The 15563-nt window shown below is 42.0% G+C and overlaps 1 protein-coding gene across 2 annotated transcripts in view; it reads left to right on the top strand.

The window, feature by feature from the left end:
* STAC3 (SH3 and cysteine rich domain 3) overlaps positions 1-15563 on the top strand; it is a 199350-nt gene that overhangs the window by 121076 nt on the left and 62711 nt on the right. Inside the window, exon 2 of one of the 2 annotated variants that reach the window (XM_069758546.1) lies at positions 13892-14171. In XM_069758546.1, coding sequence (XP_069614647.1) covers positions 13910-14171 — 262 coding nt within the window. In that variant the 5' untranslated portion in view covers positions 13892-13909. The remainder of the gene's footprint in view (positions 1-13891; positions 14172-15563) is intronic. The other variant, XM_069758547.1, reaches the window with a different exon arrangement.

Genomic DNA, 15563 nt, shown 5'->3' with positions numbered 1-15563 from the left:
AAGCTTACTGGCCGATAATTTCCGAGTTCAGTTTTTGTCCCCATTTTGAATATTGGCACCACATTTGCTATACGCCAGTCCTGTGGTACAGACCCTGTTATTATGGAGTCTTTAAAGATTAAAAATAATGGTCTATCAATGACTGTACTTAATTCCTGCAGTACTCGAGGGTGTATCCCATCCGGGCCCGGAGATTTGTCAATTTTAGTGATTTTTAGACGCCGCCGCACTTCCTGCTGGGTTAAGCAGGTGACATTTAATTGGGAATTTTTATCACTAGTCATTTTGTCTGCCATGGGATTTTCTTGTGTAAATACTGATGAAAAAAAGTCATTTAGCATATTGGCTTTTTCCTCATCCTCATCCACCATTTCACCCAGACTATTTTTAAGGGGGCCGACACTATCATTTTTTAGTTTCTTACTATTTATGTAGTTAAAGAATATTTTAGGATTATTTTTACTCTCTCTGGCAATGAGTCTCTCTGTCTCAATCTTAGCTGCCTTGATTTGCTTTTTACAGAATTTATTTAATTTTCTGTATTTATTTAATGCCTCATCACTACCTACTTCCTTTAATTCTCTAAATGCTTTCTTTTTGTCACTTATTGCTCCCCTTACAGCTCTATTTAGCCATATTGGTTTCCTCCTATTTCTAGTATGTTTACTCCCATACGGTATATACTGTGCACAGGTCCTATCCAGGATGCTAATAAACATCTCCCATTTTCTTTGTGTATTTTTGTGTCTCAGGATATGAAAGACTGGTGGAAAGCATGCCAAGGCGCATGAAAGCTGTGATTAAAAATCATGGTTATTCCACAAAATATTGATTTCTGAACTCTTCCTGTGTTAAAACATTAGTATTGTTGTTTCTAAATGATTATGTACTTGTTTTTTTGCATTATTTGAGGTCTGCAAGCAATGCTTTTTTTTGTTATTTTGACCATTTCTCATTTTCAGAGAATAAATAAAAAATGTATTGCTTGGAACTTCGGAGACATGTTGTCAGTATTTTATAGAATAAAACAACAATTTACATTTTACTCAACAATATACCTATAAATAGAAAAATCAGACAAACTGAAAATTTTGCAGTGGTTTCCTAATTTTTACCAGAGCTGTATATAATACCGTATATACTCGAGTATAAGCCGAGATTTTCAGCCCATTTTTGGGGGCTGAAAGTCCCCCTCTTGGCTTATACTCGAGTCACACCCGGGGGTCGGCAGGGGAGGGGGAGCGGGGGCTCTCTAATTGTACTCACCTACTCCTGGCGTGGTCCCTGCACATCCTTGCTTCTTCCAGCGCTGCAGATTCTTCCTGTACTGAGCGGTCACATGGTACCGCTCATTACAGTAATGAATATGCGGCTCCACCTCCCATAGAGGTGGAGCCGCATATTCATTACTGTAATGAGCGGTAACTGTGACCGCTCAGTACAGGAAGATGATGCAGAGGTGGAAGAAGCAGGGACGTGCAGGCACATCGCCAGCAGTAGGTGATTATACGGGGAGGGGAGCGCTGCGCGATATTTACCGCTCCTCGTTCCGGTGTGGCTCTGTCTTCAGCGTCCTCTGGCTGTGACGCTCAGGTCAGAGGGCGTGGTGACGTGGTCAGTGCGCGCCCTCTGCTGAACGTCAGTGCTGAAGATGGAGCCGCACCGGAACGAGGAGCAGGTAACTATTGAAAGTGCCGGGGCTCCTGAGCGAAGAGAGGTGAGTATGTGATTTTTTTTTTATGGCAGCAAAAGCATATGGGGCAAGTGACTGTATGGAGCATCGTATGGGGACATAACGCTTGTGCAGCACTATATGGGGCAAGTGACTGTACGGAGCATCTTATGGGGACATAACGCTTGTGCAGCACTATATGGGGCAAGTGACTGTACGGAGCATCTTATGGGGACATAACGCTTGTGCAGCATTATATGGGGCAAGTGACTGTACGGAGCATCTTATGGGGACATAACGCTTGTGCAGCACTATGTGGGGCAGTGACTGTACGGAGCATCTTATGTGGACATAACGTTTGTGCAGCATTATATGGGGCAAGTGACTGTACGGAGCATCTTATGGGGACATAACGCTTGTGCAGCATTATATGGGGCAAGTGGCTGTACGGAGCATCTTATGGGGACATAACACTTGTGCAGCATTATATGGGGCAAGTGACTGTACGGCGCATCTTATGGGGCCATAACGCTTTGCAGCACTATATGGGGCAAGTGACTGTACGGAGCATCTTATGGGGACATAACGCTTGTGCAGCATTATATGGGGCAAGTGACTGTACGGAGCATCTTATGGGGCCATAACGCTTGTGCAGCATTATATGGGGCAAGTGACTGTACGGAGCATCTTATGGGGCCATAACGCTTGTGCAGCACTATATGGGGCAAGTGACTGTATGGAGCATCTTATGGGGACATAACACTTGTGCAGCATTATATGGGGCAAGTGACTGTATGGCGCATCTTATGGGGCCATAACGCTTTGCAGCACTATATGGGTCAAGTGACTGTACGGAGCATCTTATGGGGACATAACGCTTGTGCAGCATTATATGGGGCAAGTGACTGTACGAAGCATCTTATGGGGCCATAACGTTTGTGCAACACTATATGGGGCAAGTGACTGTATGGAGCATCTTATGGGGCCATAACGCTTGTGCAGCATTATATGGGGCAAATATCTCTATGGAGCATCTTATGGGGCCCTTATTATCCTTTATGCAGGATTATATGGGGCATATTTTAATATGGAGCATCTAATGGGGCCCATTAAACTTTATGGAGCATTATATGGGGCTCCTGATTCAATATGGATATTCAAAAACACTTAACCTACTGATGTCTCAATTAATTTTACTTTTATTGGTATCTATTTTTAATTTTGAAATTTACCGGTAGCTGCTGCATTTTCCACCCTAGGCTTATATTCGAGTCATTAAGTTTTCCCATTTTTTTTGTGGCAAAATTAGGGGGGTCGGCTTATACTCGAGTATATACGGTAAGTAAGGTTTATTTTTCATATTAAAAACTGTAGTAGCAAATCACCAAAGATCCATAGACATAGGAGAAGCAGATCAACTAGTTTCAGCTTAACACCTTAATCATGGTATAGCACCATGATTAAGGTGTTAAGCTGAAACTAGTTGGTCTGCTTCTTTTATTAATTATAGGGGAACCCTAATTCATTTTTTTGGGTGGTCCCCCATTTTAATAATCAGGAAAGGCTAAGTATACAGCTGTGAGCTGATATTATTAGCTTGGGAAGCTCCATGGCTCTTACCCCCTTTCCAGGCTTTAAACATCTGCCCTTAACTGTCTGCTTTCCCTCTGCTGGTTAATAAAATTTAGGGGATCCCATGTCATTTTTTTCCAAAAGGAATTTATTTACTAAAAAAAAACCATGTACGGTAAACTACACACACAAAGCACTAATTACTGTATATATCTCACATATTTCTATCTACCTATGTATCATCTATCTAATATTTATAGACATTTATAATCCTGAAGAATATTTCCTTTGAAAACTGTTTGTAAATTACATAAAAAATTTCTCTATGTAAAAGCTCATGTTAAAATCGCATTGCAATTGGATCACATTCACATGTAAATTTGAAGGACCTAGGTCTTTTTTCAAACTACGTAACTATGCAAATGAAATCTAAATAGGATGCTAGGTATTAAAAATCGGATAGTACTAGCATGAAAATCGCATGACACTTGTCCCACTTTTCTGGACAGAAATAGGACCTTTTTTCACGGTGAGGGGTAGGAGCCCTTATAACCACACACAGCTCTGCAGTGAGATCAGGCGAGAAGAAAGCAGCTGTAACGCTCGCGTCCTGATGGATGGCGCAAACGAGGATTGTGGCCCCATTGTGCCACAAACCAGACTACCCTGGAGGGGCGTGATGAAGCAGCTACCTTGGTGTTCACTGGAGCCTCTAGTGGTGAGGCCAGGCTTGTGCGGCAGGTAGCTGCCAGGTACCACTTCAGGGTGGTGTCTGGCCTTAGCAGCTGATCCCACTGGTTAATGGAACACAAGTGACAGGTGCGAGCTAGTACAGTACTAGTACTGTAGTGGGCACAGCTGGCACTCAGGCAGGCAGGCATGGCTGGGACTCTGGCAGGCAGGTGGGCATGGCTGGCAATCTGGCAGGCAAGTGGGCATAGCTGGCACTTAGGCAGGCAATACAGCCCCCAGGGTGATGATAGCAAGACACACAGAATATGGGTATGGGCCTGGGTATGCAGCCCCCAGGGTGGCAGAAACAGTACAGGACCTGGCAACTCAGTAGCAGAACACAGACTGAGAAAGTTTGTTGCTCAGTCATCTCCCTGTAGGTGGAGATGCCTTAAGTACCCAATACCTCTTAGTAATAGGCTGGGGACATATTAGGAGGGTGTACACTGTCTCTATAAGACTCAGGAAGTTCCGGGGCTGCCGCCCTAAGCATACAGCCAGGAAGTATGCAGCAAGGAAACACAAGAGGCCCACAGCAAGGAGCCGGCAGAGGACAGAACTCACAGCATGGCCCAGAGTGGTGAGGGAGATGGGAAACCATGCAGTGATGCCAGCAGGTATGACTTTTTTCAGCATTCTATAACCTGTATTCCCATATTAATAGTTTAGATAGGTCATATGTGGTGACAGATTCCCTTTAAGTGAATGCATTTTCCATTACCGTCACTGTCCTGGGTCAGCTATTAAAATATATCTGTGTATGTATAGTGCCTTGAAATACCCTGTGAACTGTTACACATTTTTTCCCCTTACAACCACAAATTTAAATGTATTTTATTGGGATTATATACAATATACCAACACAAAGTAGCAAATATTTATGAACAGGAAAGGAAATAATACATGGTTTTCTAAATAGTTTAAGAAAATAAATCTAACAGTTTAGATGTGCGTCTGTATTTAGGCCCCCTGAGGCAAATACTTTGTAGGACCACATTTTGCTCCAATTACTGATGCAAGTCTTTTGGGTATATCTCTACCAGCTTTGCACATCTTTTTGCTCATTCTTTTATGCAAACTAGCTCTAGCTCATTGAGTTTGGATGGAGACTGTCTGTGAATAAGGGATCATCCTTATTCTCATTTGCATATGGAAAGATGAGAAGCAATTGGACGAAACTGAAAGGGAGAAGATACAGATTAGATATTATAAAAAACTTTTTGACAGTGAGGGTGATCAGGAACAGGCTAACACGAGAGGTGGTGCGTTCTCCTTCAATGCAAGTCTTCAAACAGAGGCTGGACAGACATCTATCTGAGATGGCTTAGTGAATATGACGCTGCATTGAGCAGAGGTTTGGACACGATGACCCTTGAGATCCCTTCCAACTCTAACATTCTCTAATTCTATCAACCCCAACTTCCAAGTCTTGCCACAGATTATCAATGGGATTTACAGTGAGGAAAAAAAATATTTAGTCAGCGACCAATTGTGCAAGTTCTCCCACTTAAAATGATGAGAGAGGCCTGTAATTGACATCATAGGTAGACCACAACTATGAGAGTCAAAATGAGAAAACAAATCCAGAAAATCACCTTGTCTGATTTGACAAGATTTTTTTGCAAATTATGGTGGAAACTAAGTATTTGGTCACCTAAATATATGCAAGATTTCTGGCTTTCACAGACCTGTAACTTCTTTAAGATGCTCCTCTGTCCACCCCTCATTACCTTTAGTAATGGCACCTGTTTGAACTTATCAATATAAAAGACACAAGTCCACAACCTCAAACAGTCACACTCCAAACTCCACTATGGTGAAGACCAAAGAGCTGTCGAAGGACACCAGAAACAAAATCGTAACACACTACGCCACCAGGGACTCAGATCCTGCAGTGCCAGACGTGTCCCCCTGCTTAAGCCAGTACATGTCTATGCCCATCTGCAGTTTTCTAGAAAGCATTTGGATTATCCAGAAGAGTATTGGGAGAATGTCATATGGTCTGATGAAACCAAAGCAGAACTGCTTGGTAGAAACAAAACTCATCGTGTTTGGAGGAGACAGAATGCTGAGTTGCAACAAAAAAACACCATACCTACTGTGAAACATGGGCATCACAACATCATGCTTTGGGATTATTTCTCTGCAAAGGGACCAGGACGACTGAAGCGTGTACAGTACATGAACGAATGACTGGAGCCATGTATTGTGAGATTTTGAGTGCAAATCTCCTTCCATCAGCAAGGGCATTGAATATGAAACATGGATGGATCTTTCAGCATGATAATGATCCCAAGCACACCGCCAGGGCAACGAAGGGGTGACTTCGTAAGAAGCATAGGCAGGTCCTGGAGTGGCAAAGCCAGTCTCCAGATCTCAACTCCATACAAAACCTTTGGAGGGAGTTGAAAGTCCATGTTGACCAGCGACCGGCCCAAATGATAACTGCTCTAGAGGAGATCTCCATAGAGGAGTGGGCCAACCTTGTGAAGACTTACAGAAAACGTTTGACCACTCTAATTGCCAACAAAGGATATATAACAAAATAATGAGATTAACTTTTGTTAATGACCAAATACTTATTTTCCACCATAATTTGCAAAAAACAATCTTGCCAAATCAGACAAGGTGATTTTCTGAATTTTTCTTCTCATTTTGACTCTCATAGTTGTGGTCTACCTATGATGTCAATTACAGGCCTCTCTCATCTTACCTGATACCTGATACCTGGAAATTATAGGCCAGTAAGTCTAACCTCTATTGTTGGTAAAATATTTGAAGGGTTTCTGAGGGATGTTATTCTGGATTATCTCAATGAGAATAACTGTTTAACTCCATATCAGCATGGGTTTATGAGAAATCGCTCCTGTCAAACCAATCTAATCAGTTTTTATGAAGAGGTAAGCTATAGGCTGGACCACGGTGAGTCATTGGACGTGGTATATCTCGATTTTTCCAAAGCGTTTGATACCGTGCCGCACAATAGGTTGGTACACAAAATGAGAATGCTTGGTCTGGGGGAAAATGTGTGTAAATGGGTTAGTAACTGGCTTAGTGATAGAAAGCAGAGGGTGGTTATAAATGGTATAGTCTCTAACTGGGTCGCTGTGGCCAGTGGGGTACCGCAGGGGTCGGTATTGGGACCTGTTCTCTTCAACATATTCATTAATGATCTGGTAGAAGGTTTACACAGTAAAATATCGATATTTGCAGATGATACAAAACTATGTAAAGCAGTTAATACAAGAGAAGATAGTATTCTGCTACAGATGGATCTGGATAAGTTGGAAACTTGGGCTGAAAGGTGGCAGATGAGGTTTAACAATGATAAATGTAAGGTTATACACATGGGAAGAAGGAATCAATGTCACCATTACACACTGAACGGGAAACCACTGGGTAAATCTGACAGGGAGAAGGACTTGGGGATCCTAGTTAATGATAAACTTACCTGGAGCAGCCAGTGCCAGGCAGCAGCTGCCAAGGCAAACAGGATCATGGGGTGCATTAAAAGAGGTCTGGATACACATGATGAGAGCATTATACTGCCTCTGTACAAATCCCTAGTTAGACCGCACATGGAGTACTGTGTCCAGTTTTGGGCACCGGTGCTCAGGAAGGATATAATGGAACTAGAGAGAGTACAAAGGAGGGCAACAAAATTAATAAAGGGGATGGGAGAACTACAATACCCAGATAGATTAGCGAAATTAGGATTATTTAGTCTAGAAAAAAGACGACTGAGGGGCGATCTAATAACCATGTATAAGTATATAAGGGGACAATACAAATATCTCGCTGAGGATCTGTTTATACCAAGGAAGGTGACGGGCACAAGGGGGCATTCTTTGCGTCTGGAGGAGAGAAGGTTTTTCCACCAATATAGAAGAGGATTCTTTACTGTTAGGGCAGTGAGAATCTGGAATTGCTTGCCTGAGGAGGTGGTGATGGCGAACTCAGTCGAGGGGTTCAAGAGAGGCCTGGATGTCTTCCTGGAGCAGAACAATATTGTATCATACAATTATTAGGTTCTGTAGAAGGACGTAGATCTGGGTATTTATTATGATGGAATATAGGCTGAACTGGATGGACAAATGTCTTTTTTCGGCCTTACTAACTATGTTACTATGTATGTTACTATGTTACTATCTTTTTAAGTAGGAGAACTTGCACAATTGGTCTCTGACTAAATATATATATTTTTCCCCCACTGTAGGTCTTGACTTTGACTAGGCTATTCAAGCATGTGAATATGCTATGATCTAAACCATTCCATTGTAGTTATGGCAGTATGTTTAGGGTCGTTGTCCTTTTGAAAGAAGAACCTACTCCCAAGTCTCAAGTCTTTTGCAGGCTCTACCAGGTTTTCCTCCAGGATTGTTCTGTAATTTGCTTCATCTACCCACCAACTCTGACCAGCTCCCCTGTCCTTGCTGAAGAAAAGTATCCCTAGAGAATGATGGAGCTACCACCATGTTTGACGGGGGAAGGGGATTGTTTTCAGGGCAATGTGCAGTGTTCGTTTTCTGTCACCCATAGCATTTTGCATTTAGCACAAAAGTTTCTACCTTTTTTTTAGATTTCATCTAACCACAATACTTTCTTCCACATTCTAGCTGTGTCCCCTGCATGGCTTCTGCAAACAAAACATATGGGTAATTTAAAAAATGTCTTTCTTCTTGCCACTCAATAAAGGCCAGATTTGTGGGGTATATTACTAACAGATCTCCTGTATGTACAGATTGCCCCACCTGAGCTGTGGATCTCTGCAGCTCCTCCAGAGTGAGTGCTCTTCATGCTTGGGATGTCAGTTTAGGTTGACTTGGTAGATTTGCAGTTGTGCTATACTCCTTCCATTTTTGAGTGATGGAATGAACAGTGCTCCATGAGATGTTCAAAGCTTTGGCTATTGTTTTATAATTAGTGATGAGCGAGTGTACTCATTGCTCGGGTTTTCCCGAGCATGCTCAGGTGGTCTCTGAGTATTTATGACTACTCGGAGATTTCTTTTTCCTCTCAGCAGCTGGATGATTTGCGAATGTTAGACAGTTTGATTACATGTCAGAATTCCCTAGCAACTCCCACATGTAGTCAGCCTGGCTAGTAGCTGTAAATCATTCAGCTGAGGTGATGAAAACTAAATCTCCGAACACTAACAAATATTCGGAGGTCACCCGAGCACTCTCGGGAAAACCCGAGCAACGAGTATACCCGCTCATCACTGTTTATAATCTAACTCTGCTTTTAAATTCTCTCTACAACTTTATCCCGGACTTGTCTGGTGTGTTTTTTGGTTTTCATGATGCTGTCTGTTTCATGATGTTCTCAAGCAAATCTCTGAGGCCTTCACAGAACAGCTTTAGTTATAGGGAGAATAAATTACACATAGGTGGACTCAGTTTACTAATTATGTGACTTCTGGAGGCAATTGGTCACTCAGGATTTTGTTCACATCTCAACATTGAAATTGCAACACCAAGAGGAAAAATATCACAGGATTGATATACATGTTACTGTTATACAAAAGATGAAAACTATAAACAAAATATTTGAAACATCTTGATATATTCAGCTTCCATTATGAGGACCACCAGCAGAAATACAGTCTCTTACATTGGCATGCTATCAATGATGATTTGCATGCCCAAGTGCATTCAGTGTGGCAGAACATTCTTAAGGCAACCATTAATAAACTGATAGCATAGCAAGGGGTGTAAATGCATGCTCATCTCCATGGGGTGCTAATGGTTGATACTAAATAAATTGAGATGTTTTGAAAATTTTTCCATTTTTTCATAATTTGCATATCATTAATATATTTATCCTTCCTGTGATTTCCATAATTTCTTGCTGTTCCAATTTCAATGTAGAAGAATGACTTGTAAATGCATATACATCACTAGGAGGACATAATAAGAACAGTATGTTTTATGGAAGTAAATCCAATGTTTCCATAACAATATACTATATAAGGGGCAATAAGGGTTTGTCTAGTCTGCAGCAGGAAATTGTCCTCCTGCGAGTGTTCTGTTTATCAGAGACAATGTTGCTGAGCCTTTCACTGCCAGCATCAGTACTTCAAATGAATACAAGTGAGTGCATAATGATACTAGTGCTGTAGGCAGGCAACAAGACTGGGGAAATGCAGGGGTTAGGAAGTCAGTTACATGCATTTTTTTCAGGAATGAAACAAATCCCCTAATAAAGTGATTTGCAAACTTTTATAATTTTTAGTGGACAAAAATATAGAAAAAAAAATAAAGTTTATTTACTCTCTTGTTAACCCCTTAATTTCATATGACATACTATCCCGTCGAGGTGACCTGGGACTAAATTCCCAGGGACAGGAGAGTACGTCATAGGAGATCGGCCGCGCTCTTGGGGGGAGCGCAGCTGATCGCCGCCAAGTGTCAGCTGATTATTACAGCTGATATTCGGCACTATGTGCCAGGAGCAGTCTCGGACCGCTCCTGGCACATTAACCCCTGGAACACTGCGATCAAACATAATCGCAGGGTTCCGGCGGCATAGGGAAGCACCCCCTTAGTTAGGGAAAAATAATACAATTAAAAAAAATTATTTTCATTTTCCCATTAGGGTTAGGGTTGGGGCTAAAGTTAGGGTTAGGGCTACATTTAGGGTTAGGGTTGGGACTAAAGTTCGGGTTAGGGTTGGGACTAAAGTTAGGGTTAGGGCTATAGTTAGGGTTGGGGCTACATTTAAGGTTGGGGCTAAAGTTAGGGTTAGAGTTGGGTGTTATGATCTGGTAATTCCGTACCACAATGGACATAGAAGTCAGAGCACATACAGTGACCTGACAATAACCCAAAAACATAGAACGAGCTCTGAGACGTGGGAACTCTGCTGACCGCAATCCCTAATCCTCTACAACCACACTAGAGGCAGCCGTGGATTGCGCCTAACGCTCCCTATGCAACTCGGCACAGCCTGAGAAACTAGCTAGCCTGAAGATAGAAAATAAGCCTACCTTGCCTCAGAGAAATACCCCAAAGGAAAAGGCAGCCCCCCATATAATGACTGTGAGTAAAGATGAAAAGACAAACGTAGAGATGAAATAGATTCAGCAAAGTGAGGCCCGACTTTCTGAACAGAGCGAGGATAGGAAAGGTAACTTTGCGGTCAACACAAAACCCTACAAACAACCACGCAAAGGGGGCAAAAAGACCCTCCGTACCGAACTAACGGCACGGAGGTACACCCTCTGCGTCCCAGAGCTTCCAGCAAGCAAGAAAAAACAAAAAGCAAGCTGGACAGAAAAAAACAGCAAACAAATAGCAAAAGCGGAACTTAGCTATGCAGAGCAGCAGGCCACAGGAACGATCCAGGAGGAAACAGGTCCAATACTAGAACATTGACTGGAGGCCAGGATCAAAGCACTAGGTGGAGTTAAATAGAGCAGCACCTAAGGACTTCACCACATCACCTGAGGAAGGAAACTCAGAAGCCGCAGTACCACTCTCCTCCACCAACGGAAGCTCACAGTGAGAATCAGCCGAAGTACCACTTGTGACCACAGGAGGGAGCTCTGCCACAGAATTCACAACAGTTGGGGCTAAAGTTAGGGTTAGGGCTACAGTTAGGGTTGGGGCTAAAGTTAGGGTTTGGATTACATTTACGGTTGGGATTAGGGTTAGGGGTGTGGTTAGGGTTATGGTTGGGATTAGAGTTAGTGGTGTGTTGGGGTTAGGGGGGTGTTGGGGTTAGGGTTGTGGTTGGGATTAGGGCTAGGGGCATGTTCGGGTTAGGGTTATGGTTATGGTTGGGATTAGGGTTAGGGGTGTGTTTGGGTTAGAGGTTGAGATAGAATTGGGGGGTTTCCACTGTTTAGGCACATCAGGGGCTCTCCAAACGCGACTTGGTGTCCGATCTCAATTCCAGCCAATTCTGCGTTGAAAAAGTAAAACAGTGCTCCTTCCATTCCGAGCTCTCCCGTGCGCCCAAACAGGGGTTTACCCCAGCTTATTGGATATCAGCGTACTCAGCGCAAATTGGACAACAACTTTTGGCGTCCAATTTCTCCTGTTACCCTTGGGAAAATACAAAACCGGGAGCTAAAAAATCATTTTTGTTGGAAAAAAAAGGATTTTTTTTATTTTCAGAGCTCTGCATTATAAACTTAAGTGAAACACTTGGGGGTTCAAAGTTCTCACAATATATCTAGATAAGTTCTTTTGGGGGTCTAGTTTCCAATATGGGGTCACTTGTGGGAGGTTTCTACTGTTTAGGTACATCAGGGGATCGGCAAACGCAATGTGATGCCTGCAGACCATTCCATCTAAGTCTGCATTCCAAACGGGGCTTCTTCCCTTCTGAGCTCTGTCATGCGCCCAAACGGTGGTTCCCCCCACATATGGGGTATCAGCATACTTAAGACAAATTGGACAACCAATTTTGGGGTCCTATTTCTCCTGTTACCCTTGGGAAAATACAAAACTGGGGCTAAAATATAATTTTTGTGGGAAACAAAGAATTTTTATTTTCACGGCTCTGCGTTATAAACTGTAGTGAAAAAATTGGAGGTTCAAAGTTCTCACAACACATCTAAATAAGTTTCTTAGGGGGTCTTCTTTCCAAAATGGTGTCACTTGTGGGGGGTTTCAATGTTTAGCCACATCAGGGGCTCTCCAAATGTGACATGGTGTCCTATCTCAATTCCAGTCAATTTTGCATTGAAAAGTCAAATGGCGGTCCTTCCCTTCCAAGCTCTGCCATGTGCCCAAACAGTGGTTTGCCCCCACATATGCGGTATCCGTGTACTCAAGACAAATTGCACAACAACTTTTGGGGTCCAATTTCTTCTGTTACCGTTGGGAAAATAAAAAAATTTGGGGCGAAATATCATTTTTGTGAAAAAATATTATTTTTTATTTTTACGGCTCTGCATTATAAACTTCTGTGAAGCACTTGGTGGGTCAAAGTGCTCACCACACATCTAAATAAGTTCCTTAGGGGGTCTACTTTCCAAAATGGTGTCACTTGTGGGGAGTTTCAATGCTCAGGCACATCAGGGGCTCTCCAAATGCAACATGGCGTCCTATCTCAATTCCAGTCAATTTTGCATTGAAAAGTCAAACGGCGCTCCTTCCCTTCCGAGCTCTGCCATGCGCCCAAACAGTGGTTTACCCCCATATATGGGGTATCAGCGTACTCAGGACAAATTGTACAACACCTTTTGGGGTCCAATTTCTCCTGTTACCCTAGGTAAAATAAAACAAATTGGAGCTGAATTAAATTTTTTGTGAAAAAAAGTTAAATGTTCATTTTCTTTCAAACATTCCAAAAATTCATGTGAAACACCTGAAGGGTTCATAAACTTCTTGAATGTGGTTTTGAGCACCTTGAGGGTTGCAGTTTTTAGAATGGTGTCACACTTGGGTATTTTCCATCATATAGATCCCTCAAAGTGACTTCAAATGTGATGTGGTACCTAAAAAAAAATGGTGTTGTAAAAATGAGAAATTGCTGGTCAACATTTTAACCCTTATAACTCCCTAACAAAAAAAATTTTGGTTCCAAAATTGTGCTGATGTAAAGTAGACATGCGGGAAATGTTACTTATTAAGCATTTTGTGTGACATATCTCTGTGATTTAAGGGCATAAAAATTCAAATTTGGAAAATTGCGAAATTTTCAAAATTTTCGCCAAATTTCTGTTTTTTTCACAAATAAATGCAGGTAATGTCAAATAAATTTTACCACTATCATGAAGTACAATATGTCATGAGAAAACAATGTCAGAATCATCAGGATCCGTTGAAGCGTTCCAGAGTTATAACCTCAAAGAGACAGTGGTCAGAATTGTAAAAATTGGCCCGGTCAATAACGTGCAAACCACCCTTGGGGGTTAAGGGGTTAAATATATATGTTTAATTGTTACTTACATTTTCCTTTCAGATACAACAGTTAAAGGAAATGTTCAAAAAGAAGAAAGAAGAAACAACAACTGAACCCGAGACTCCAAGTCCAGACAATCAGCCAAATGGTGAGCTCCAAAACTCAGGAGGCCATATAATTTATTATATCTATGAGTCAGAAGAAGAGGATGATGAGGATGACAAGAAAGATGAACCACCTCCAGAGCCTCCACGGCCTGTCAATGACAAGCCTCACAAATTCAAGGATCACTACCTGAAGAAACCTAAGTTTTGTGATGTGTGCGCTAGAATGATTGTTTGTAAGTCATCCTTAAGACTATTTTAGTTTCACAAATGTTATATTACAGCTAATTAAGTTTGGTAGAGGCAGTAAAGTAACAAGCATTTCAAAGGGGTTGTTTGGTCTTGAAAACCAATTTTCATGTACTCTGTTAAAAAAAATCTAGGTTAATAATGAGGGCCCCTTACTTTCCTCTGTTTTTCAAAGGCTGGATAAACAAAGAAGAAAAAATGTCTCCAGAGCGAGAGGACCCAGTATGTCGCTGCACACAGCTGGTTTAAATGAGAACCGTGTAATGCCTTATTTCTCCTATGGTGGCACTGCAGAGAAACTGAACACTTACTATAACTACATCAAAGGGCACAAGGTTGCCTCAGGATAACCTAGCATCAAAGAGTACAACCCCTTTAAAGTGCACCCTGCATATTGTTAGGCAAAATTTTATGCATCTCTTTTGTCCTGTCCTTTTGTTTTATTTTTTTTCTGATAGAAGCTCAAATCCACAACTAAAGGGAATGTGTCAACAGGATTTCACTCCCAAACTACTTATGTGCATGTAGCCCAGGGGTCCCCAACTCCAGGCCTCGAGGGCCGCCAACAGTGCAGGTTTTCAGGATTTCTTTAGTATTGCATCGGTGGTAATGTGATCATCTGCACAGGTGATGATTCCAACCCCTGTGCAATACTAAGGAAATCCTGAAAACCTGCACTGTTGGCGGCCCTCGAGGCCTGGAGTTGGGAACCACTGATGTAGCTTTTTCAAACACAAGTCCAGCAATACCTATACAAGGCCGATCCGTTCTTCCGTCACTGAGAAATCAGTGTTTGAATTAATGTAGAAAAGATGCTGTAGATCTGAAGCCTCTGTCACTCCAGCTCTATTTTCCAAACAGCTCCGCCTCCTCTATGACTTGACTGATGGTTCGTTTGACTGAAGTCACACAGAATAGTCAGTCAAGCATGAGGAGTTAGTGCTGGGTGGGGAATAGAGCTGGAATGACAGAAGCATCAGATCTACCATAGTACTTTGCATATAAATACAAACACTGATTTGTCAGTAATGGAGGAAAAGACTGGCAATGGAAAGGTATTGCTGGATTTGACTTTGAAAGAGTTATATAATGAGTTAGGTGAGTGAAAGCCTCCAGTCAGATTCCCTTTAAAGGTTATTCAAATGAGTGTGTTTTAGACTAAACTTAAAAAAACAGAGAGACCAGTATGTAGTCAGTCAATGTGCTAGTCCACATTAGCATTTGTCCTCACAGCATACGCTATTGTGGCCCTTTTTACAGATCAGAAAAATACATGCAATAAAAGGCAGCCCTTGCACTTATCCACAATATGGCTGAGCACATTTTGAGGACGTGATTTGCTCTTTTTTTGATACAGCCATCTCAACCTGGCCTTACAG

The sequence above is a fragment of the Ranitomeya imitator genome, chromosome 3 (genome assembly GCF_032444005.1).
Source record: "Ranitomeya imitator isolate aRanImi1 chromosome 3, aRanImi1.pri, whole genome shotgun sequence".
NCBI lineage: Eukaryota > Metazoa > Chordata > Amphibia > Anura > Dendrobatidae > Ranitomeya > Ranitomeya imitator.
This window is presented reverse-complemented; position numbering and strand designations above follow the sequence as displayed.